The sequence below is a fragment of the Mustelus asterias genome, unplaced genomic scaffold, assembly GCF_964213995.1.
Source record: "Mustelus asterias unplaced genomic scaffold, sMusAst1.hap1.1 HAP1_SCAFFOLD_572, whole genome shotgun sequence".
NCBI lineage: Eukaryota > Metazoa > Chordata > Chondrichthyes > Carcharhiniformes > Triakidae > Mustelus > Mustelus asterias.
This window is the reverse complement of record NW_027590522.1, coordinates 200,544-226,457: the sequence shown is the minus strand read 5'-3', so window position 1 is coordinate 226,457 and position 25,914 is coordinate 200,544. Positions and strand designations below refer to the sequence as shown.

Below are 25,914 nucleotides of genomic sequence, written 5' to 3'. Positions count from 1 at the left end.
CATTACAGTTTCTAACTGCCTGGTGACTAGTTCTAAAGTTTTTGAATTGACGCTTGTCAGAAGATCATTCGAGGCACTGATACATGCTGCAAGTAATTATTTTTCAAATATTGCATTGCAACCAGTGAGGGAAAAATAGAAACGCTGGGGACTAATTTTGACTTTGGCTGATGGCATCAAATGAGCGTTTGGATGAAGATGTCCCAATTTTCATTTTCAATGATGTCAGATAAGAGAAATCTATAATCGGTGGCAGAATTGATATTGCCCACTTTACATCATCACCCAAAATCAACTTACCCCACCATCCACCCAACTCGGTTACATTGAATTGAATGTATTAGATAAATATTGACAGTTCCGTTGCAACTCCGTTGTGCCTGTGAAAAACCATATTTCCCTGCTTCTCTGTCTCATTAATATAGTTTCAACATAATCAGTACATTCTCAAAAATAAACAGCAATAAATATGGAATCAATTTTGCAATATCAATGTGAAAGTATGTAAAATCACCACCTGCCAATGCTCCACTGTGCTTTAGATATCTTTAACCTCTTTTCTGTTGAGTTTCCCTTGTGCAATGCTGGAAGACTGAAAGGACAGATCTTTGCATTGCTGCAATGTAAACCAGTCAGTAGGAGGTGTGAGAGACTAATAGGGGCTGACTCTCTTGAATTCCCCAGTCTTCCAATGGATAAGGTTCCTTGTACCCTCTTGAAGGTACCCCGATGGGGCTGAGGTGGATCAAAAGTTCTTCGTGTGGGGAAATGGGAGCATTAACTCTTGTTCCATCATAGAGTGACATTGCCGCTCTTCAGAGCTCCTTTTAATTACACACATGTAATAAATCTGAATTTTGATCTTTTGGTCTTGAAACACTCTTGCAGAGTAACAAAATACATCATTTAAGTGAGCTTTAAAAACTGCATGATTGTATGACATACTATGATATATATGCTTAAAATATTTACTCAATTTTTTTGTCTCTAAAATTTCTGCAATTGAAGAACATGGCTAACAAAATGCTTAAAGAGAATATCAAATTATTGTGGCATTACAGTATAAAGACTTCTGCAGTGAAATGATTAATAAAAATGACCAGGGATTATGTTCACGAAAAAAAATCACATAAATGTTTCTTAATGATAAATTAGAGGAAGTAACCAATGTGAGCTCCCAACTTTTGCTAAGCAATTTCAGAATTATTCTATAAATCAAATTCAGAGTAGAATTCAGCTCTCCATATTATTAATAACAAGACAGTTAAATTTTCCACCAGTAATATTAAATTATGGATTATTGTATTATGAAGAAATCTAGTTTGACACTACCTGCATACTGAATCATAACCAAAGATATCTTTATAAATGATCTGGTTTCATATTTTAAGACACAATTTATTTTAAGTCTTCTGTATTCAGCATAGATAGTAGCTGCCATTCTGTATATTTTTTAAAAATAATGATCTGTGTGCTAATAATGTCTAAACGGAAATTACATAATTGTTTTGGTCTAAAAAGCAATGTTGCTTATTAATAAAATTATATACATTCCATTCACAAACCACAAACTTTTAAGAGTGATAATTTATTTTTAGACCAAGTAGTTAAATGATGCAAAATCAAATTTGAAAGCATTTTAAATTAACCCCAATCCAAGAAGGCTGATTCTCTGGGACAGATATGTGTGAAATCGTTTTTCAGGTTCACTCTTGCGGACTCCACTTCTGCTCAAGGAATGTTGTGTGTACCTCACATCAGGCTGCAAGGGGCAGGCACAATTACTGACTGATACCCATCCTCTCCAGAATCAGTTTTAATGTCATCCTATTTTCCTCTCACACTAATCCCTGCCTACTCAGATTATGCAGGTAGTTCAACTGACTGAGAAAATTATAGGTCCCAATTGATTCAATAGCCTAAACTCTTGGAAGGACCCTGAACTAATGAGTGTAGATGGGATTTTCCAGCCTTTCCTGTTGGCCGGATCTTCTGGTCCCGCCGAAGGTGACCCCTGGTGGTGGGAAGCCCAGCAGTGTGGTCAGCGGACAATGTAAATGGACTTGACTTTGGCAGGACTGTTGGATCTCAATGGCGGCCAATGACAAGCCACTTCCGGAAAACCCACCACGGGTGGGGGTGGACTGGAAAATCCCAGCCTCAGAGGTTATAAACTGGACAATTAATTTCCTCAATAGGCTTTAAATGGTTAACATGGTTGTTGTTCAATTACTGTTTATAAGTGGGGAGTTATTTTTCTTGCATGTCATTCCTGAGAAAATATTTCCAGTTCTTCTTCCTTACAGCAAGACAAATTCGGCATTGTTGTTCGGGATTTAGTAAGATTAATTGAGTTAATTTTAATCCAAGTTTATTCTCCATTTGTTAGAAGTTCATGCAGTTCAAATTAGTTGCTCTTTACAGACAATATCTATTGCTTGTACTCTCTCAGTGAAGCTGAAGGCAGCACATTACTTTTCCTTTTTAAAGCAGTGAGGTGAACATCTCTAGAAATGTGAGTGAAAAGAATGACCCTGTCTAGAGGCTCAGTTAAGATTAGTGCCTTCTGTCTACATGTGACAGTAAGAGGAAAGATCACTTTCACTAGGTGTAGTCAGCTGAGGTAATTGTTCCTATTGCCAGGAGCGGGACACACAGCACATCTTATTCCACCGGGTTTTAACAGTATATTATCGTCAGAAACATCTGTTACTGAAAACAGAATATTCAACTTGAAAATAAATTGGGCCATGTATGCGGACAAGATGGAGATGAACTGAGAGCTCAAATCAGTCTTTTCAATATTTCCAGACTGGAGAATTCAAATAAAGTAGTAATTGAAAGCTCTGGTATGCAAATTACATTCTAATTTGAAAACACTTGTGCAGGATGCACAGTGTAGTACTTTCTTGGACACATATCCCTGGAATTACCAGGGGTCCCCCAGTGGGAGATGGTCAGAATCTTTGGAGACACAGAGCACACTGCTAAAATGCCCATTTATGCAACTTCTGCAGGATGTCCTGCAGAAGTCACGGAAAGGGCTAAAGAAAATCCAGTTGAATTTCAAGCTGTAAATTTTTATATTGGATACGGCCATTAATATCTTTTCTAAAGCCTTATCAAAATCATTCAATATGTTCTCCTCTCCAGAAGGACAACACTGAACATTAAAAAGAGGAAGAAATGCTGAGTGTATTCTTCAATCAAAGGCATGGTTTGGACGTGGTCTAATCACCCCCAGTACATGTTGGATATGGAATTTTATGATTATGTTTTTCCCTAAAAGTTCCATCAACTAATTTCTTGGTTTGTGAATGAAATATTATCATTTATTACATATCATTTTCTAAAAAGGATTTGGGGGCAGACATTTGTCTCAAAAGATAGTGCTAAATGGATGTTGTGGTATCAGCCACTGCCACCCCCTTATCCCCCATCCTCCTCCTCCATTATACTCCTCTCCCAATATTCAGTTGCACTGGCTTCAATAGAATGGATTATCAAGTGGTACAATAACCTGTTTAGCATTACTGCCTGAGACAAATATTTACCCCTTACATGCTAAGTATGATTTTAATTATTTTTGGTGGCGTTTTCAGATGCTTTCATTTAGTGTCATTGAGAATGTTCTAGTCTTGAATTATTTTCTTAAAAGGTCTTCTCCATATTTTCCATCACCTTTGTCTTTTTGCATATTATTTGTTACTGTTCAAGGAAGCTAACAATGAAGATGCTGGATCCTCTATTTCTACTCTTTTGCAGCCACAGCAGACACAACATTGTTTCCTCAATATTCAGCCTCAGCTTCATCAGCATCCTGTGGCATGAAAGTACTTAAATTACTTAAGTGTAATATTCATATTTCAAATACATTTCCTTTCAAAGGACTACATTTACCACAATCTGCAAAGGAAAAGGAAAAGCCACATTTCTCCCCAGTTAACTCTCATTACTAATTACCCTGTAACCTTGCATCCAATTATACTGCATTGTTTTTGTAATGTTTACTTATGCTTTTTCTAGTCACGTCTGTAGAATTAAAAGAATTTTATTTTTAAATGGTGAAAGGAAAACAGCAGCACACGAAATATTAAGAAATAAACTATCACAAAGGTGAAAAGACAAATCCTGAAAATCTGAAATAAAATCAGACTAATGTTGGAAATGATCAGATTCAGCATCAGAAAGCTATGTTAACATTTGAACAGGGTCCTCTTTTAGAAACGTGTTACCTGAACTCAACCTGGATGGCAACAAGATTGTTTAAATTGTAATAGATGCCTGAGACTAGGGAACTGAAAACTGGATATAGTCCAGTAACCCCTGCTGAAAAATAGCCAAAACTGGGTATCGGGTAAGGACAGGATTGAGTTTGGCTTTGGCAGTTTGCCAACAGTCACTGTTAAGACTTACTTGTTAATAATTGACACTTAGATGAGATACTGAGGAGAAGTCAACATCTACAGGGAAGGAGCAAATTGGTGCAAAATATAAAACAATGCGTCATACACCCGGGAAAACATTTCAGTAGAATAAATTAGCAGCAAATCAAAACATTCAAAATAGAGGCTTCACTTTTTGAGGGCAGTAGGACCTTTTAGTACAACTGCAATCTCAATCCAGGTTTTTTCATCTCCTCACTCCCTATCTCAATCTTTACCTTTCTCTCATAAAGAGGCTCTTTGATTGATTTATACCCACTGCCCAATTGCACTTTACAAAGTTCTGTTACTATATAGAAATCTATCAAGCAACCACTTTAAAATGATCAATCACTTTAAAAAAGTTGAGAAACAAAGTATCTCTGTGTTTGCTTCAATGCATATTTATGAAAACCTTGCATCTTATCCCTTGAGCTAACTTAAACAGTGCATAATCTGTGTAATACCATGCAGATCACATTCCAGTAGGATGGGTATAAGTACCCTTACGATCAAGTCATGGAACATATTACAATGATGCTACATTGTTTGCAATGGCCTTCTTAAGTATATTTGAAGGATTAGATTTTTCATTAGTAGTTTTTCTATAAAATCAGTGATGTAAACATGCAATCATACATAACTTCAATCCAGGTTAAGTGGAAGGAATGAGGGAGAGGCAGGGGTGCGTGAGTGCACTGCAGATGCTTGCAATGTTTGCCAGTCTACTGGCTATTTTGAACAATGATTTTATGGCTCAGGAGGAGGAAAGTGAAAGAATGGATAGAAACTCACCCGCACATCATTTTTAACAGCTGTCCATGATCTTGTATCTTCAACGTTGTTCTTAGTTCTGTTCTGCTGTGAGTACCAGAACCTCAGCATAACTTCTCCAAAATTAGAGCTTGGAGCATTTGTGCTTTTAACATTTGCAGGTAACTGTCATGGAACAAACCACAAATGACTTGTGACTCTTCTTGCCGTCAAAGCTTGAACAAATCTGGATGTAGCCTAAATTAGACATGCCAACATGTGTAGCAGAGTACCTTTTTTGTTTGCATACCCTTATGACTCTTGCACCATGTTTTAAATTGAAAAATCTAAGTGAAGGTCCAAACCCCTTAAGACCCTCATTGCAGGACACAATCAAAGTCGGAAAAAATAGGAAAACAGATGAGATCATCAAGAAATCCTGATTGGACAAGACAAATAAATGGATGTTTAAAGCTTGTGGATTGGATGAGGAATGTATAGCTGAGAAAGGAAAAGAAATTCATTAGAGTGAATGGAAAGGAAAATTGGCTGATTCCCTACTAGAAATTCTGTTCTGACAATGAAAGTTAAAATCTGCCTCTAAGAGTTTGTCCACAACCGACATTAGTCTAACCAGTCGACAGTTAACTTGGTTTACCCTCCTCACCTTTCTTGAACAATGGTTAGCTTCCAGTGCCATGACACAACAACTGTATTTAAGAAGGATTGAAAAACTGTGGCTTGAGCCTCACTTCTATTCTCTGAAACCTTTCAACCAGGAATGAAGACCGCCAAAGCATGGGTACTTATCCACTCAAAGTTCTGTTAAGTTTGTTTTAGAACCAATTCCATTTTATTCTAAATTTACTTCAGACAATTGTGTTATATTCCCCTTTTGTACGTTCTTCTAACATCATTTGAAAATAAAGATGCAAATTATTTACTTAATATCCTGCGCATACTTTTATTCTTTACAGTTAGGCCCATTCCTTTATCCATGAGTGATTTTATCATCTCTTTAACTATTGTTTTACATATTAGAAACTTGTAAAAATACAGGCTGGTTGATTTGTATTATAAGATAGCTTATGCCCCCCTTAAGTCCTGAGTGTCATATAGTTAGAGAATCATGCAGCACAGATGAAGCCCATTGTGTCTGTGTCAGTTTTTTGAAAGAGGTATCCCATTAGTTGCACTCACCTGCTTTTTCCCCATATCTTTTTGCCCAACCACGTGTATTACTAATTTCAATTACCAATTAGGGATGGACGGACGCGTGCGCATGCACACACACACACACCCATTGAGAGAGCGTAAAGGCTACCAGCGTGTTTCCCTATGTAGCAGAGGAGCCCTTGATTGTTTGTCGTGGCAGGAAGAGACACTTAATTGGCCACTTAACTACTACAATTAACCTCTGGACAGGAGGACTGTTAACCACATTTCCCTCCACTGACAGAATGCCATGGTGGTAGGAAGGCAATGGCATGCCACCTCTGCCCTACTTCCTAACTTTTCAGCCCCTTAATCTTTCTACTTTAAGGAGTGCAGCCCAAGCTTCTCCACACAATTGAAGTCCCTCATCTCTTCTGTGCATCCACCAAGGCTTTGACATCCTTCCTAAAATGTGGGGCTGGATTTTTCTTTTATGGAAATCAACAGAATAAAATGACAGAAGATTGTAGCCCTGTTTTCATGATTGTTGAGCTTAAGCTGTGGTACTTTCAGACAACAAAGATGCTAAATGAGAATTCATAGAATCGTAGAAATCCTACAGTGCAGAAGGAGGCCATTTGGCCCATCGAGTCTGCACCATCAACAATCCCATCCAGGCCCTATTCTCCTTATGACTTTATTTCTTTTAATATCTTAGAAACAAAAAGATTTGGAAACAATTTGGGTCAGGATTTTATGGCCCTGCCGCAGCGATTTGCCCCTGATGCAGTCAACGAGCTATTTAAATCTCCATTCAGTTCGGTGGGACCATGTATCCCTTAGGGTGGGAGAGGCTGTAAAATCCTGGCCTAGCTTACAACTCTATCAGGAGAAGATGGAGATATAGAGGGTAAGGGAATTCACTAGCATATCTGAAATCTGTTGTCACATTAATAGAAATTAAATTATTGAGCAGAAACATTGGCAGTATAGAAAAATATTGATTGGATGCTGTTATGGTATTTCTTTTAAGCGATGTCAGCATGACACCATTAAAAGGGAAATGTGTCATGTGTTCCCGTAATGGTTTCACTTTTGCTTTGAGGAGAGCACACGCACATAGACTTCGAGATTTATACCGATGTATAACTGTTCCCATGTGTCTAATCTTAATAAATGAACCCACAACATTTTTACCCAATCCTTGATGAGTGATTGGTGCCTTGCATCTTGCACTGTTAATAAGCCAAGATATTATATCATTATATTAACACATCAGAAGCCATAGAATTTCTAAATCAAAAATGCACAGTATAACTTAACAATATATTGTAAAATGAAATGTTTTTACCTTTGCTCCTGACGACTTCAAAGGAATATCTTTTGCTTCCACTTTTTTGGCATATTCATTGATAAAATCTTTAGCTATTTGCCCATCTATGTGCTTTTTTTCCACTAAGTTCCTGATATTTTCCAGCTTTTGATTGTTTTTACCATTTTGAGCACTGCCAAGTTCTATAATTGTTCAGATAAGAAAATAAGAATTTTCAGCATTAGCCCATTCCTTTTTGATAGATCACAATCGAACATATCTGTCTTTTCATAATGGGGACGATTCTCTGACCTCCCCGCATTGTTAGTAGATCGCACTGTAGACTGTGGACCTAAAAATCCATTTCGCACTCAATGCCAAATCGTTTGCAATTCTCTCAGCTTCTTTCTAATGGCGTGAACCGGTTTTACAAAGGAGCATTTAATGTGCATAGCCTGTTCAGATCCCAATGCACGGAATTCACCAGCCTTTGGGCGCAGTGCGATAACGGTGAAATTTCACTACCAGTCTTCACTAGCAGAGACCTGGCCCGATGGTCATGCCTGGGGCTTGGGGGCCACTGAAGCCCCGGGTGGTCGGGGGATGGACGGGCGGTGTCCATCGGGCAGTTCACACCTGGCACTGCCCAACTGGCACACTGGTGGTGCCTGACAGTCGCCACTGGACAGCCTGGTGGTGCCAATTGGGAAATGCCAGTGTGCCAGGTGCAGTACCAAGAAGTGGGGCCTGAGCGGGGGCTGTGACGAGGGGACTGTGCGGGGGGGTGGTTTGGGTGTCTGATGGGGTGGCGTCGGAGGTCTGGCAGGTGGACCCATCGGGAGGGCTCCAATACCTCAATGCTTGCCTGGATCACCTTGGTAATTTCTTTAACAAAATATTATTTTAATTACTTTGGTATCTCCCTTTTCTCTGATGATAATAAGCCTAACTGCCTTAATTTTTCATCATTTTTCAAATTTCTGATAAATTAATACTTGAAAACCTTGTCTCCTATCAGTACATAAGATGATGCCCTGTTCCACTTCTCTATGTAAGAGCCGCTCCTTTCAGGCGACTACAGTGTACTTTTTTGTTTAAATACTCCAAGCTAGTTACTATATCCTTTCACTTGTAGACTTGTACCCAGTAGATGGAACTGAACTATGTTTTTTTTTTGCCCTCTCTATTAACTGTAAAGGTTTTTCTTTGTGCATTTTCAGGATATGGGAGTCTCTGGCAATTATCTATCCCCGAATTGAATGGATTGTTAGGCCACTTCGAGCACAGTTAAGAGTCAACCACTTTGCGATAGGATTGGAATCATATTAGACCAGACTGGATAAGGATGCAGATTTTCTTCCCTTAAAGATATTAGTGAACTATTTGGGTTTTTGCAAGAAGTCAACAACTTCATCTTCATAATCAAAGCAATATATGGTGGATGCTGAAAATCTGAAATAAAAAAAGGCTCAGATTTTTGATCCCAGGTCGAGCGCCTGTTCTGACAGAGTCAGAAGAATTTCTGGCTCCACGACCCCGAGCTTTAAAACTGGCTGCCCAGATGCAGGATTTTTGGTCAGGGAGGCGGATTGAAAGTTGGGGCTGGCAGCCCTCGAAGAACTGAGAAGGCTGCTGGATGTGGAGGCAGGTTGCTTGGATGACCTGCCTCGGTGATCTGGAACTATGTCCAAAATTTAAGTAATAAAAGAAGAATAAAATATGAAACATTCCTCTAGCCCTCATCCCTCCCCACCCCCCACACATTCTCCATGCCCCATCCATGCCATCTTATGCACCGCCCATCCCTGAATGGTCCCTCATACCTTCCATGCCATTGCATGCCTCCCTACCCACTCCTAATGGCCCCTCCTATTGTCTGTGCTAACATATGCCCTGTAACCACTCCCATTGTCTCTTACATGCTCCATGTCAACTTTTGCTGCTCCAACACCCCACATGGCCCTTTAATGCCAACTTAGTTCAACTGGTGCCAATGCATGCCACCCACCCACCATCCTTTTCCCTTATACTGACCATGCCGACTGACCTAATATCCACCATGGGCAGACCTCAGGACCCATGAAAGATAAGATAAACTAAAGTTCTGAATAAGGTTCTCAGTGTCTATTGAAGACTTCACTATATTGGGGGATAAAAAGCTTGCATTCATAAAAACCCATTTACTGCATCCACATTCCTTCAACTAAACAAAACCCTATGACAATAAATGTTTCATTCAAATGCACTATCCCTTATAACAAGCAGCACTGGAATTTATAGTCCTACTTCAAGGATTCTATAAATACTTATAGCTGTCAATCAAACTGTGAAATGGCAGAAATGGCAAACTGTGATGATGGTTTTGAAATTAGTCATGCAGCACTGGTCTAGTAGTGGGCAACCTCGGGCTTATGACAGAGTGAAATAGCAAGCAATTTGTTTTTAATACTTCAGACGCTTTGTTAAAGATGTAAAAGGCAGGATTTTAAAATGCTTTCGCAGCATCCTTTAACAGTCCACTTGACACTTTTGACAGGTCCCTTTGACAGAGGCTTCTGACAGTATTGAATGTTGATTTTTGACAGACAGTTCCCATGAGCTTGACAGTAATGAGTTTATGCACTTCTGATGCACCTTTATGCCAGCTTTTAACAATTTGACAGAACACCTGGCCTATCCCAAAGAGCATATTCCCTCCACCAAAGGCACCTTACCTCCCCCAATGAGACAGGATCCAAAGGGGTACCTTATCTATTCAAGGGAATGAACTTAGTTCAGACCTGCTCTTAACAAGTCTAGTCTGCTCAGTTTGGGTTTCACACTCCAATTCGCACTTCAGTGGAGGCAGCTGATGATTGGTCAGCTACCTATGCACAACACGCATGTTCAAAATCTGTCCTGCCCCGACAAAAATGTGGATTTCTTGTTTGGAGGTGGGATTAATGAGTTTCAGACATGTCTGCCATTTTTGCTATGATGGAGAAACTCTCCATCATGGCTAGAATCTGGGTCAGAAAATGCTGGATATACTTAGCAGGTCTGGTAGCATCTGTGGAGATAGAAAGTGAACGTTTTGAGTCAAAATCGATCCTGTTTTGATGAAGATTCATACTTGACTGCAGATGCTGCCAGACCTGATGAGTATATCCAGCACTTTCCTTCTTCAGTACACCTTCATGGTCACTTTTGCTGATGCATGCTTCTTAATTTCTCAATTAAGAAAAAAACACTGAATTCAAATTCTCACACTAACATGGTTGGATCCTGAATTGCATTCTCTCAATTATTAGTCCAGATACTAATCTGGTAACATCGCCACTACAGTACTGTACCACCCTCTGAAATGAGTTTGGCCTGTCTCATAATAATTTCTAATGGGCACATACTCCCAGCACAAAAATGACTGTAATTTGTCACAAATTGTTATATGGGGAAGATTTGGTCTCTGTGCCAGGTGCAATGAAATCATAAGCACACTTACTCTTTCATTATACCAAGTGCACAGAACAAATTTTCTGCTTAAATTGGGAACTCAATTGCAGAAAGCCAATAAGGATAGCTGAGAGTTGGTACAGACAGGGAATAAAATTACAGTGGTGCAATATGACACTATAGTTAAAACACTGCTGGGACAAAGAGGATTTCTGCTGCATCTAAACTAATGTTTTGAATTATGTTTTGAAACATAATTCCCAATCCTCAGCATTGACCGAGGGTATTGCAGCCAAATTTCTTAACGATACAAAGATGGGAAAGCAAGTTGTGAGAAGGAGACAAAAAATCCAAGATGATAAAAGCAAATCACTGCAGATGCTGGGATCTGAAACAAAAACAGAAAATACTGGAAAATCTCAGCAGATCTGACAGCATCTGTGGGGAGAGAATAGAGCCAATGCTTTGAGTCTGGATGACCCTTTGTCAGAATCCAAGGTGATTGCTAGGTGATTCAAAATTTGGCAGATGGAGCCTTCTGTCGGAAAATGTAAGGTTATCCGCTTTGCTAGGAAAAATGGAAGAACAAAAAAGTACTCAAGTTGAGAGAGACTACAGAATGTTCCGGTACAGAGGAATCTTGGGTTTCCTTGTACATGAAACACCAGAAGTCAGAATGCAGGTACAGCCAGTAATACGGAATGCAAATGGAATGTTGGCTTTGATTGCAGAGGGGGAACAGTGTATAAAAATAGAAAAATCTTGCTACAACTGCTAGACCACACCTAGAGGACTGCGCAAAGCTTTGGCCACAGGGGGCGGAACTTTTCAGCCCATCATACCGCAGGACCCACCAACAGTACACCCCTGCTGTGGATTTCACGGTGGTGAGGGCTATTCAGTGAGAAACCCCATTGAAAACAGTGGGATCAGAAGTTCCCGTCGCCGGCCAAGCGTCTCCCACCACTGCAAAACTTGCCATGGGATGCACACTAAATCCCGCCCATTAGGTCAGGAGGGCTAACTGCATTTGAGGCAGTTCAGAAAAAGTTCACTAGGTTGATTCCTGGGATGAAGGGGTTGCCTAATGAGGAAAGGCTGAGGAGGTTGGGCCTATATTCACTAAAGTTCAGAAGAATGAAGGGTGATCTTTTTGAAACTGTAGGTCATATCTTCCGAGCTCTGGGACAGTGCATCGGGGGGGGGGGAGGTTTACCCCAATGATGAGTTGGGGAAACCACCCCCCCCCCCGGAGGTTCCCACACAAGGTTTGCATGACAGTTGCCTGGGAAGTGCAAACCTCCTTTCGGCAATTGCCCTGCACAGGGAACCATCCAAAAATCTAAGTTAGATTGCAAACTTCAGATGGTTCCAACTGTGTTACAGCAATAGTTACCCAAAAAAGTTAGAGGAATTAAAACCACTTGTAGCTTCTGGATAACTACCATACAGTCCCAAACTGACCTCCCATGTGACTGTGGGACTCACTCCAACCCTTGACTAACTCACCAGGCCCAGCCTGACCCAACTACGCCCCCCCCCTCCCTGACTCACTGATCTCTTCCTTCCCCAACTGGCGGCCCCTCTCCCCTGAGCGCCTGACCGCACCCTCCCCCAAGTGTCCAACTCACCCCCCATCCCCCAAGGCTTTGATCCCCGCTCTCTCCCCTCTAAATTCCAACCACTTATTTGACAAACTACTTTGTCTCTGGCTTGAAAACGACTGGATTTAAAAACCTACCTGACTTACAGTAGCTGGAGCTTTAAAAAAGAAATGTGGCTTTAAAAACAAGAACACAACAAGTAGAAGCAGGAGTAGGCCACCAGACCTTTCAAGCCTGCCCTGCGCCATTCAATACAATCAAGGCTGATCTATGCCAGCCTCAATTCCTTTTCTGTGTCATTTCCCCGTATCTCTCTATTACTCGATCTATCAAATATTTATCCACCTCCATTTTGAATACTTATAATGATCGAGCCACCACCGTCCTTTGGGGCAGAGAATTCCAGAGATTTACCACCCTCTGCAAAAAGAAATTTCTACACACCTCAGTTTTAAATGACTAGCCCTTTAACTTGTAGCTACTTGTTCGAGACTCTCCCACAAGTGAAAACATCTCACCATCTATCCTGCCAAGGCCCCTCAGGATCTTGTGTGTTCAAATAAGATTACCTCTCACTCTTCTAAATTCCAAGGAATACAGAGCCAGACTATTTAGCCTCTCTTGATAGGACAACTCTCTCATCCCAGAAATTAGCCTGGTGAATCTCCTTTAGACTGCCTCCAATGTGTTTTCCTTTTTTAAGTAAGGGGACCAAAACTATACGCAGTATTCCAGGTGAGGCCTCACTAGCATCCTATACAATTGCAACAAAGCCTTCCATTTTTTAAACTCCAACCTCTTTGCAATAAAGACCAAAATGCCATTTGTCTCCATAACTCCTTGTTGGACCTGCTTGCTAGCTTTTTGATATTCATGCACTATTACACCTAGATCCCTCTGTACTTCACTCACCTGCAGTCTCTCTCCATTTAGATAATAATATGGCTTTTGATTCTGCCTACCAAAGTGCACAACCAACACTTCCCCACAATAAACTCCATTTGCCAGGATTTTGCCCAGTCACCCAATTATTAATCGTCACCCAGTAACTCGCCTCTATGCTTCTAAAATTGAAGTCCTCGACAGAAGACCAAGGGCACCCCCGGCACTGTTCTCACCCACCCAGTCAGATGGTTGGGTGAGAAAGGATTGGAAAGATTTGAAGGTAAAAAAATCGGAGCAAAGTTGCAATCTGATTTTGCTTGCCAATCTGCAGAAGTTCACTTGATGCTGCGAAGAATCTAGAACTCAACAGCATAGTTTCAGAATAAGGCATCTTCCATTTTGAATGGGGATGATCAGAAATTTCTTTTCCGAGGGTTGTGAATCTTTTGAATTCTGTGCCCCAGCGAGCAGTGGAAGCTGAGCCATTGAATATATTCAATTGGCACAGACAGATTCTTGAACTATGGGCAAGTTAAGGTTATGGGGAAACTACAAAAAAGTGGAATTGTGGCATGATCCAATCAGCCATAATCTTATTGAATGGTGGAGCAGACTTGCGGGGCAGCACGGTTTACCTCTACTCCCATTTCTTATTTTCTGTCTACACTGTACATGATTAATCATGCTAGTAATCAAACCAGCATTTGAAAACAAATTAATCAACTGGCAAACTTGAGTTAAGTGTGTTTTTTAATCAGAGGCCTGCATATTTATTGCAAAAACAGCAATTAGAAGGCCAGTCTTCTAGAACCTGAATGTTATTTTACATTCTAACTGTATTGTTAAATGAAACAAACTGCAAAATGTTCAGGAAGAAAACTATCAAAGTAGAAATCACACCGAAACAGTCTTTTTCTGGAAAATATGAACAGCATTATCTGCCAGCTTTTGTACGTAATTACAGATTCAATCTCTCTACTTGATGCTGTCCTCACAAAAAACCATAAATTAATTTACCATTATAAAGAGTAACAGACCGATCATTTGCCTCAGGCAGTGGAGGGAAACGGACAATCTTACTGGAAGCAACAAACACTACGGGCATTAGAAAAAAGGCTAGCTATTCTGAGATGAAGTATCCTGCCTCACTTTATGTTTGATCGAGGTTGCGTTTCCCAATCATGTCCACAGAAATAACTGCAAAATAGCCTTTCCTGATCCTATTTCAACAACAGTTGAAGCTCTGCAATGATCTGAAATCCAGTGACTCCGCTAAATTGAGAGGCAGCAATATGCTTGCAATAGAAAGGAAACAAACCATGAATTTAATGTAAAAATCAAACACCAAAATGTGTATTGCCCTCAGATTCTTTGGCAAAATAGCTTTAATACCATAAACAATGGAAACAAATAATACATTTGAGCTCCATTCTCCTGCATGTTTCCTTTCATCCCTGCAGACAGAGATTTGCCAAGCTCCTGATATTCAATTTGCTTTGAATGATTCCTGCCCGTTTTGGTACAAAAGCCATTTCAGAGCTATGTTTCACCAGTGTTACATTCAGAATGAAAGACAAAACAACATGTTCATAAAGTGTTCAAGTAATGATATGTCTTTGCCTGACATACAGTGGAAAAAAGCAGCTACCACTGCAGACCAACACAACTATTTATTCTGTTCTGATCATCGGCTGTAACACTTTCCCAATATTATGTAGCAATTATCTTACCAGCATTCAGGTAAGCATATGCATGCTAAATATTTTAATTTTTTTCTGATTTCAAAAAGGCTATTGGGATTATAGGCTACATGGAGTTTAAGAAAGAAAGGCACATCTTAGATGTTGCATTAGTTTCATTGATCCATTGGACACCAATTACTCCCTGACAATGTATAATGTCTTTGAACATTATTGGGGGGGAGGGGATTTTCCACTCCCATTTTCATGGGACGGGAACAGCAGCAGGAGTGGAAAATCCCACAAGAGTCCCAAAATGGCTTTTATGCCAGCAGGATTTCCCTGATTGACTGTCTCTGTCCCCGCCTCCAATGATATAATGGGTATCCCAACATTCAATGCTGGTATCCCCATTTGAGTATATTTAAATGTCATTATCAGAACTTTACACCTGATATTAAATTATCCATTCACATCAGCATGATGTGCGCCGAGCGAGTAGAATCCGCTGGACTTGCATAGGTGCCCCTGGAATGCTAGGGTGCAGTGTCAGAGGTATTGCTTGGGGGAGGGGGGCGTGGTTACATGGAGGGTGGGGTTCTGTGGTGGGGGGGTTGCATGGTGGGGGGGTTGCATGGTGGGGGCAGGATTACATGGGGGGGGGGGGGTATTCCATAGTGGTGGTGGGGGAGTTGTGGAAGAAGTTCCGTGTCAGTGGAGGGGGCTCCATTGCCAAGGGGGAATCCCACAATTGGAGGGGGGGGGAGCTTTCTTTCATGAGGGGAGGGTGTTTCTATTTTTAACCATTGGGGCACCCTTTAATGACAGTTCTCGGAGCTTTTATAAACCTGGTGGGGCAGGCTCAAATCATGGTCCGTCCCTCCAGCATGATGTCGTGGCACCAGCCTCTTACTTTTTCTCACCAACAGGTTCACAATATGGTGGAGGAAGCCACTCTTGGGGCCAATGGCTTCCACCTTGTTTTATTCCTGTCCCCTGTGCCACTCTGCCAAATAAGGAGAACATTGCACCCTATGTCAACGAGACTTTTTCAGAACCCCCATTTCAGCAGCATTGATATCAGTCAGTTTGTTAGAAATGCCTTTGGTCATTGGAATACCAGGATACATCAACACATTTGTTTCCCATTTCCATCCGAATGGCCGAAGAAAACTTACACTGTCAATTGGGCCTAATATCGAGTGGATGAAGGCTGCAAAGTTTTTAGAAACACCAACAGAGAAACATTAGAGCACAGAAGAAGGTCATTCGGCCCATTATATTTGCACAGGCTCTCCAAGTGAACAATTCACTTGGTGCCCACTTTACCAAAGCCCGAAAATCGCCGCGATCCGATTCGTGCCTGAATCGGTCGCAACGGCGATTTAAATGCATTTGCATTCTCTTGGGGGGGGGGAGAAATGCATTCTCTTTGGGGGGGGGGGGGGGTGGGGTTGGTGGCGGGCAGGGAGACGGGCCAGATCATTCTCTGGTGAGGGGGAGGGAGGAGGAGATGGGTCAGATGTATTTTTATGGCGGGAGGGGAGGGGAGGGCAGGGCTGAGGGAGGCCAGATCGTCGTCTGGTTGGTTTTGGGGGGGGGGGAAGGAGGCCCGATCATTCTCTGGAAGGGTGGGGGGAAGCCTAATCATTCTATGGGGGGGGGAGGGGGGGGAGGGTAGGCCTGATCATTCTCTGGGGGCACGGGGGGGGAGGCCCGATCATTCTCTGGGGGGACGGGGGTGGGTGAGGCCAGATGGATCTCTGGTTGGGGGGGGGGGGGGGGGAGAAGGGGGGGGACTGCTGCCGTTCTGCAGGCGATCAGTGGGGGGGGGGGGGGAGAAGGGGGGCAAAGGGTCGTGATCGGTCTGGGTAGTGGGGGGGGGTGGGTGAATAAGAGGGACAGTTATGTTGTGGGGGTGGGGGTGATGTCTGTGGGGGCCATTGCTCCCGCTTTTTGCTCCCAAGCCGCTTTATCCACTTTCTGCGGCCCGGGAGCGATGTGACAGGGGCACGTTTTTCAAATATTTTTCTTACTGTGCATGCGCAGTTCAAAGCTCCGATCGGACCTGCTGCGTTTTGGGCGTGATAGGCCTTGCCCACAGTGCAATTCAGACCCGTGATTTTCTTTCCAGGCTGAGTGTTAGGGGGACGCCTGAGAACAGTTTTCCAAGTCGGATCTGAATTGCGCCCAGATTCAGCACTTAGAATGAAAGTGGTAAAATCGTGCCCTCTATGTCCCTATTAATAGAACCTCGGATTAATCATTCTCTCAACCTGTCCTACCACCTTCAATGATTTATGCTGTTATATAAAAAGGTCTGATTGCTCCTGCAGCCCCTTTAAAGTTGTGCCCTTCATTTTATATTGTCTCTCCATGTTCCTCCTACCTAAATGAATCACTTCACTTTTCTTCATATTGAACTTCATTTGCCACCTGTTCCCCATTCCACCACTTGTCTAAGTCCCTTTGAAGTTCTACATTTTCCTTCTCACAGTTAACAATGCTTCCAATGCTTTCATATCAACTGAAACCTTTGAAAAAATGTTCCAACACTGAGCCCTGGTAAACTCCATTACAAAGCAAAGAACAACTAATCACCATGCTCTATTTCCTGTCATTCAGCCAATTCTGCATCCTCATTGCTACTGTTCCTTTTATTCCATGAGCTATAAGTTTGCTCACAAGTCTGTTTTGTGGCACCGTATCAAACACCCCTGAGTTTGAAGAAGACTGAAAAATAATGGCCAGTGCTACCAGAATTTCCACTCTCACTTCCCTCAGTATCTTTGGATGAATCTTATCTGGTCCTGATGCTTATTAACTTTAACTATGGATAGCCTATCCAATACCACCTCCACAATTTTAAATCCATCCACAACCTGAGTTACCTGTTCTTCACCATGGCCTAGGTAGCATCTTCTTCCTTGGTAGGTATTAATTTAGTATCTAGTTATGCCCCTTGCCTCCATGCTTAAATCCTTTTTGTGGTCCCTAATTGGCCCTACTCCAACTTTAACACCCTTTTACTATTTACATGGCTTTGTTTGCTCTACCTTTCCCTTTCAAGGGAATATACCTTGACTGAACCTCGATTATCTCCCTTTATAGTTAACCCACACTGTTTTTCCTGCCAACCTTTGACTCCAATTTATTCAGCCCAGATTTGTTCTTTGGAGTTGAATTTTCATTGAAGTTGGCTTTCCTCCAGTTGATTGTTCTTATTCTGGATTTTTCTTTGTCCTTTTCCATAGTCAACCTAAACATTATGATACAATGATCACTGTTTCCCAAATATTCTCCTACTTAACACTTTATCCACTTGTCCCACCTCATTCCCAATTAACAGGTCTAACAGTGCCTACTTTTTCATTCGACTGGAAAGATACTGCTGCAGAAAAATTTCCTGAACAGACTCTATGAACACTTCCTCCTCTCTGCCCTTTACACTGCTACGAGTCTACATTTGGATAATTAAAGTCCTCCAATAATAGCTATTGTATAACTTTTGCACCTCTCTGTAATTTCCTTGCATATTTATTCCTCTACATCCTTCCCACTCATTGGTGATCCATTGACAACATGGAGCAATGTAACTGCACCTTTTATGTTCCGAGTTCAAGCTGAATAGATTCTGCCCTTGAACTCCTCTGGGACATCCTCTTTCTTCAGCACCGCAATGTTCTCCTTAATCAATACTGTCATCCCTCCCCGTTTCCTTCCTTTCCTGGACACCATGTAACCGGGGATATTCAACATTCAGTGCTGTCCTTCTTTGAGTCTGGTCTCTGTTATAGCCACAACATCATACTTCCCACAAGGCAATTTGCACCTTTAACCGATCAATCTCTTTTACCACATTTTGTGCATTCACATAGATGCACAAAAACCCTGATTTGGACTTTAGCATATACTCCATTACTTTGACCCCACCTATTAACTTACTATTCCTTATTTTAGTGCCAACAATCTCTTCTAGTATTCTGTGCACCTTGGTACTCCACTCAGATATTATCTCTTGGTTTCCACACCCCTGCCAAGTTAATATAAACCCTCCCCTACAGCAGTAACAAAATCCCCTGCAAGGAACTTTTGGACTTGCTACATCTTACAACTGGCTGCACATCACCAACTTTTTTGGGAACACCAAGGTGAGCAACTGGATCTGAAAAAATACATGCATACTATAAAGGAAGATTCCTAGGCAATGGCCTAGTGGTATTATTGCTAGACTATTAATCCAGTAACTCAGTTTATGTTGTGGGGACCCGGGTTCAAATCCCACCATGGCAGATGGTGGAATTTGAAATCAATATTAAAAAAATCTGAAATTAAGAATCTACTGATGATCCTGAAACTATTATTGATTATTGGAAAAACCCATTTGGTTCACTAATGTCCTTTAGGGAAGGAAATCTGCTGTTCTTACCTGGTCTGGCTTATATGTGACTCCAGAGCCACAGCAATGTGGTTGACTCTTAACTGCCCTCTGAACAAAGGCACCTAGGGATGGGCAATAAATGCTGGCCAGTGACGCCCATGTCCCATGAGTGAATAAAAAAAAGTAGGCATTTGTGATGCCAAGCACATAAGGAACAATTTGCAGTATCTATAGTGTTCTTCTTGCAGAGGGAGACATCGCAACGTACTTTACATTAAGGGAAACAACACCACGGATGTGAAACAACAGGGGTAATGAGGGGAAGTGTTAGGGTGCAGTCCCAAGGGTTCGTCAAAGAGAAACACCAAACACACTGTGGATATATACCTGACAGTTTCCCTGGCAGCATCCATGTCTCTTTTACCTTTGCCAATTCATTAATCTAGAGTATCTCTGTTTTTTTATATATTATTAATCTCTCCTTTGCAGATGACAGAAGCAATACCCTGAAGACCTGGTCTATGGCAGAATGCCAAATTATCAAGATGGTTCAAGAGAAGTTAATGGGGCTCACATTAATGCAACAACCATTATACACTTTTAGCATTTTAAATGTGAGATTTCAGTGATATGATTTTACAAAGAGTAGCTTATGATATTGAACAAAATCAAGTTTACAAGTATTTAGGCTCTGAAATTTGACAGGCCAGAAAAAGGCAGCAGGTATCGCAATGTGTAATTAACCCATGCCCATTGATTGCAATTCAGACAGCATGCAAACTTCATGCTACCTGCAAATTTGCTTGATAACTATATGCAGCCAAGTGTGTGCTTGCTCAGTGGGGGGGCACAGGTTGTGTGACACCAGCTAGCCTGTACAACTTAAAGCCAGCTGCACCTCTTAAAGGGTAGTCCATTCTGCTTCAAGTGCTGGAACTGATTTCAGAAGACAGTTTGAGCAAAAACACTGAATGGAAACCAGGCAGAAAGTGTATTTCAAAGTTCTCTGATGCTGCATTGGATGCCTTGGTGGGCAAGGTGGAAAGAGGAGCGAACTAGGGGCCCATTTGGGATAGGTGGTCCCCGACAACCTGTGCAAAAGCAGAGGAAGCAGATAGGCCTTTTGGTCAACGGCTGCATTCTAGCCCCAAGGACTTGGTGCAGTGTTACATGAAGTTCAATGATCTCGCACACAAATTGTCACAATCAGTGAATGCAGCTTCAAATGTACAAATCCGGCCAGCTGCATCATGAGCATCAACTGACTACAGTCCCATTACTCACCTACCATCAGCTCAAATCTAACATTCATAGCCTCACCTCACCCTCACACACTTAACTTTTGTAGCAATCTTCACACCCACATCTCACAGCTTGCACACACTTCCAGTTATTCATTCAAAACTGTCACATTCCCCAACCACATTCACAACTTATTTCTTTCTTGCAGAACAAGTGTTGCAAACTGGAGGCAGCAGGAGGAGTTAGCTGGCAGGGAACAGGGACAGAAGCTCAGACTTTTATTCATTCATGGGATTGGACATCACTATCTAGACCAACATTTATTGCCCATCCCTAAATACTCTTGAGAAGGTGATGCTGAGCTGCCGTCTTGAACCGCTGCAGTCCATGCGGTCTAGGTACGCCCACAGTGCTGTTAGGGAGGGAGAGATTTAATGCCTCCGCTACCATTTTGGAGCTCAACTCTCCAGAGTCAGAGTTATATGCCATGGCATGCTCTGTAGACTTTAGTAAATTTAAACAGTGTAGAAACCATCAAATGTTTCTATTATCACAACAGCCAGTTAAAGTTAATCAGTATTTAACCTAAAAGCAGCAGTATTGGTGCATGACCTACCTGCCCCTGCACACAAGTTTGACTGTGTGAGGCTAAGAAACGATTTTGGAGGATTGAGTTCCAAAATGGTAACACAGGCATCAAATCATATATTGATGGCCTCCAGATATACTCTTCCCTAAAAGTGGAAACATTCAATTTGTGCCAACTCTATCAAAACCTTTCATAATTTTAAAGACCTCTATTAAGTCACTTTCAACTTTCCCTTTTCCCGTGAAAAAAAGATCCATCTTATCCAGACAGCTGTAACCTCTCAGTTCTGGTATCACCTTTGTAAATCATGTTTTCACCCTCCCTAATACTATTCCTTTTCATATTAGGGCAACCAGATCTATACATCACCTTACTAAGGTGTCAAACAAGTTTAGCTTAAGTCTTGACTTTTGAATTCTATCCTCCAGAAATATAGCCTAATGCTTATGGTTTGTTTTTAAATCTTATTAACTTGGGTTGCTGGTCTTTGTGATTTGAGTATTTGTACTCCCTTCTGCCTTATTTAGACTCTTATTTTCCAAGTAATATGCAACCTCCTTATTTTGTTTGAAAACTGTATTGGCCACACTAATCTATATTGAAATTCTTTTGTCAATTATATGTCCATCCTGCATGCTTATCAATGTTTTCTTGCAATCCTCCTCAGTCCCCCACTGTTGTGTCATCTGTAAATTTTGAAATTGTTTTTTTGATTCCAAAGTCCAATTGTTAATATAAACGATGAACAACAATAATCCCAGCACTGCTTGTTGTGGCACCCCATTTTCCACCTTCTGCTACTCAGAATAGCTCTCCATTACTCCTACTTTATATTTCTTGAAACCAGCTAGCAATGTCTCCTGCTTGTCCACTGACTCTGCAAACTCTGATCTTATTCAATAGTCTATTATATGGTGACTTTTTAAAGTTTATTTATTAATGTCACAAGTAGGCTTACATTAACACTGCAATGAAGTTACTGTGAAAATCCCTTAGTCACCACACTCTGGCGCCTGTTCGGGTACACTGAGGGAGAATTTAGTCTGGCCAATGCACCTAACCAGCACGTCTTTTGAACTGTGGGAGGCAACCGGAGCACCCGGAGGAAACCCATGCAGACACGGGGAGAATGTGCAGACTGCACAGACAGTGACCCAAGCTAGAAATCAAACCCAGGTCCCTGGCGCAGTGAGGCAGCAGTGCTAACATATCAGAGGCCTTTAAGAAATGTAGCAAAAAATTTAATATCAGAACCTGAGAATATGAGAAAAAGGAGCAGGAGTTGAAGATAAGGCACCTTGAGCCTGCTCCACCATTAAATACGATCTTTTCACAGCTATACGTTCCCACCTGCTTCCCATCTCCCGGATAGAACAAAAACCTATCTGCGACTTGAATATCCTCAATGATGGAACACCCCCAAACCTCTGGGACAAAGAATTCCAAAGATTCACAGTCCTTTGAATAAAGAAGTTTCTCCTCATTTCAATTACAAATGGTCAACCCCTTATCCCAGGTCTGTGCCCCTATGTTCTAGATTTCCCAATCAGGGGAATGAACCTATCTGTGTCTAACCTGTCTAGCCCCTTCAGAATCTTGTACTCTTCAATGAGATCATCTCTCACTCTTATAAATTGCAGAGAACATAGGCCCAGTTTACAGTATCACTCATCATAGCATAGCCTCTCAATCTTGAAACAAATCTAGTGAACCTCAATGGTACCACAACCAAGACAATTATATCCTTCCTTATTTTACCAATGTGCTATATTATACAATTGCAGCAAAATGTCATTATTCTTGTCCTCTAATCCCCTTCCAACAAAAGCTAACATGCCATGTGTCTTCCAAATTGGTTGCTATACCTGCATACTACCATCCTGTGTTCCTTGCATGAGTACACACAAGTCTTCATTCAAGTCAGCATTTAAAAATTTCATGCCTTTAAAAAAAAATCTGCTTTTCTATTTTTACCTAATAATGAGTAAACTCACACTACCCCACATTATACTCCACATGCCAGTTTGTTGTTAGATTCACTTAACCTTTCTATATCTCTTTGTAGCCCATTGTGTCCCCTTCACTGCTTACATTCTCACCTAGCTTTGGATTGCCAACAAACCTGGGTACATTACTCTCACCCTTTCTGTCTAATTCATTAATATAGATTGTAAATAGCTGAGGGCCTATCACTGATTCTTGAGGAATTCCATGATTTATAGCCTGCCAACTTGAAAATGCTACAGTTATCCCTGATTTCAGCTCCTGTCTGTTAACCAATCCTTTATCTATGCTAATAAATTACCCCAATTCAATGAGCCCTTAGCTTGTGTCTTATCCTTTTGTGTGGCACTTTATTAGATGCATTTTGGAAATCCAAATTTACTGTATTTACTGGCTGTCTTTTATCTATCCTACTACGTTACATCCTCAAAAAACTCAAATTTATCAAACACCAAATGATTTTGATTCTATCTGATCATCAGGGCCAGGAAGAGAAATCATGGGCCTTGGTGCTTCTCCTTTTCCAGGTCCTTATTTCACTCAAAGTCCCATCCCTTTAACTCTACCCCTCAATCATACATGATATTTTTTTCCTTTTCAAGATTCAGCAATCAACTGCGGGTCTTAGCAAATTGATAATGCCTGTTATCGGCATCTGGTTCAACCGGTTACAAATATATATGGAATATTGGTCATTAATATTAAGAGCAGCAGTGAAGGCAGGTAAAATCGCCGGCACCAATGCACCCCTCCCTGATGAGCTCAATGCATTCTATGCCCATTTTGAGCAAGAGGTCAGCAAGAGCACACCCTCTACCCTGGGAGCCTTGGACAAACCTGTATCCAAGGTCACTATTACAGACGTCAGAGCAGCCTTATTGAAGGTCAACCCATAGCAAGTGACTGGCCCGGATGGGGTACGCGGACCAACACTCAGGTCCTGCATGAACCAGCTGGCGGGGGTATTCAGAGACATCTTCAACCTCTCTTTACAACAATCTGAGGTCCCTATCTGCTTCAAGGAGACGATCATCATCCCGGTACCAAAGAAAAACCAGACACCATGCCTTAATGACTATCTTCCGGTGGTTTTGACATCCATCATTATGAAGTGCTTCTAAAGGTTAGTCATGGCACGAATCAAATTTGGCCTCCCAGATTGCCTGGATCCACTAAGTTCGCCTACCACCACAATAGGTCCACAGCAGACGCCATCTCCCGGGCCCTGCACTCAAACCTGAACACCGAGATAACAAAGACACTTATGTCAGACTCCTATTTATCGACCACAGCTCAGCCTTCAACACCATTATTCCAATGAAACTCATCTCCAAACTCCTTGGCCTGGGGCTCGGCTCCTCCCACTGCGACTAGATCCTGAACTTCCTAACTCACAGACCATAATCAGTAAGGATAGGCAACAACACCTCCTCCATGATCATCCTCAACACCGATGCCCCACAAGGCTGTGTCCTCAGCCTCTTACTATACTCCTTATACACCTTTTACTGTGTGGCCAAATTCTCCTCCAACTCGATTTTCAAGTTTGTTGATGACACCACCCTCGTGGGTCAGATCTCAAACAATGATAAGACACAGTACAGGAAAAAGATAGCGAATCTTGTGGACTGGTACAATGGCAATAATCTCTCCCTCAATGTCAACAAAATGAAGGAGATAGTCATTGACTTCAGGAAGCGTAGTGGAGGACATGCCCCGTCGACATCAATGGGGACGAAGTAGAAATGGTTCAGAGCTTCAAGTTTTTAGGTGTCAGATCACCAGCAACCTGTTCTATCCCCCCATGCTGACACTATAGTTAAGAAAGCTCACCAACGCCTCTACTTTCTCAGAAGACTAAGGAAATTCGGCATGTCCTCTACAACTCTCATCAACTTTTACAGATGCACCATAGAAAGCATCTTTTCTGGTTGCATCACAGCTTGGTGTGGCTCCTGCTCTGTCCAAGACCGCAAGAAACTACAAAGGGTTGAGAACGAAGCCCAGTCCATCACCCAAACCAGCCCCCCAACCGTTGACACTGTCTACACTTCCCGCTGCCTCGGAAAAACAGCCAGCATTATCAAGGATCTCACGCAACCCGGACATACTCCCTTCAATCTTCTTAGTAACTAGTAGAGTTGACAAGGGGGAGCCAGTCGATGTATTTATTTGGACTTTCAGAAAGCGTTTGACAAAGTCCTGTGGAAGAGATTATCATGCAAGATTAAAGTGCATGGGATTGGGGGAAGTGTATTGAGATGGATAGGAAACTGGTTGGCAGAGAGGAAACAAAGAGTAGGAATTAATGGGTGCTTTGCAAATTGGCAAGCCGTTACTCGTGGGGTGCCACTGGGATCGGCGCTGGGACCCCAGCTATTCACAATATATATTAATGATTTGGATGAGAGAACAAAATGTAACATCTCAAAGTTTGCAGATGATACCAAGTTG

At 41.7% G+C, this 25,914-nt stretch overlaps 1 protein-coding gene across 1 annotated transcript in view; it reads right to left on the bottom strand.

The window, feature by feature from the left end:
• Positions 1 to 3,668: 3,668 nt before the first annotated feature.
• Positions 3,669 to 25,914, bottom strand: part of LOC144487070 (PC3-like endoprotease variant B) — a gene marked incomplete at its 5' end in the record, with an annotated part of 211,618 nt that continues 189,372 nt past the window's right edge. The window contains 3 exons of the mRNA XM_078205129.1: positions 3,669 to 3,820; positions 5,220 to 5,363; positions 7,684 to 7,847. Coding sequence (XP_078061255.1) covers positions 3,791 to 3,820; positions 5,220 to 5,363; positions 7,684 to 7,847 — 338 coding nt within the window. The remainder of the gene's footprint in view (positions 3,821 to 5,219; positions 5,364 to 7,683; positions 7,848 to 25,914) is intronic.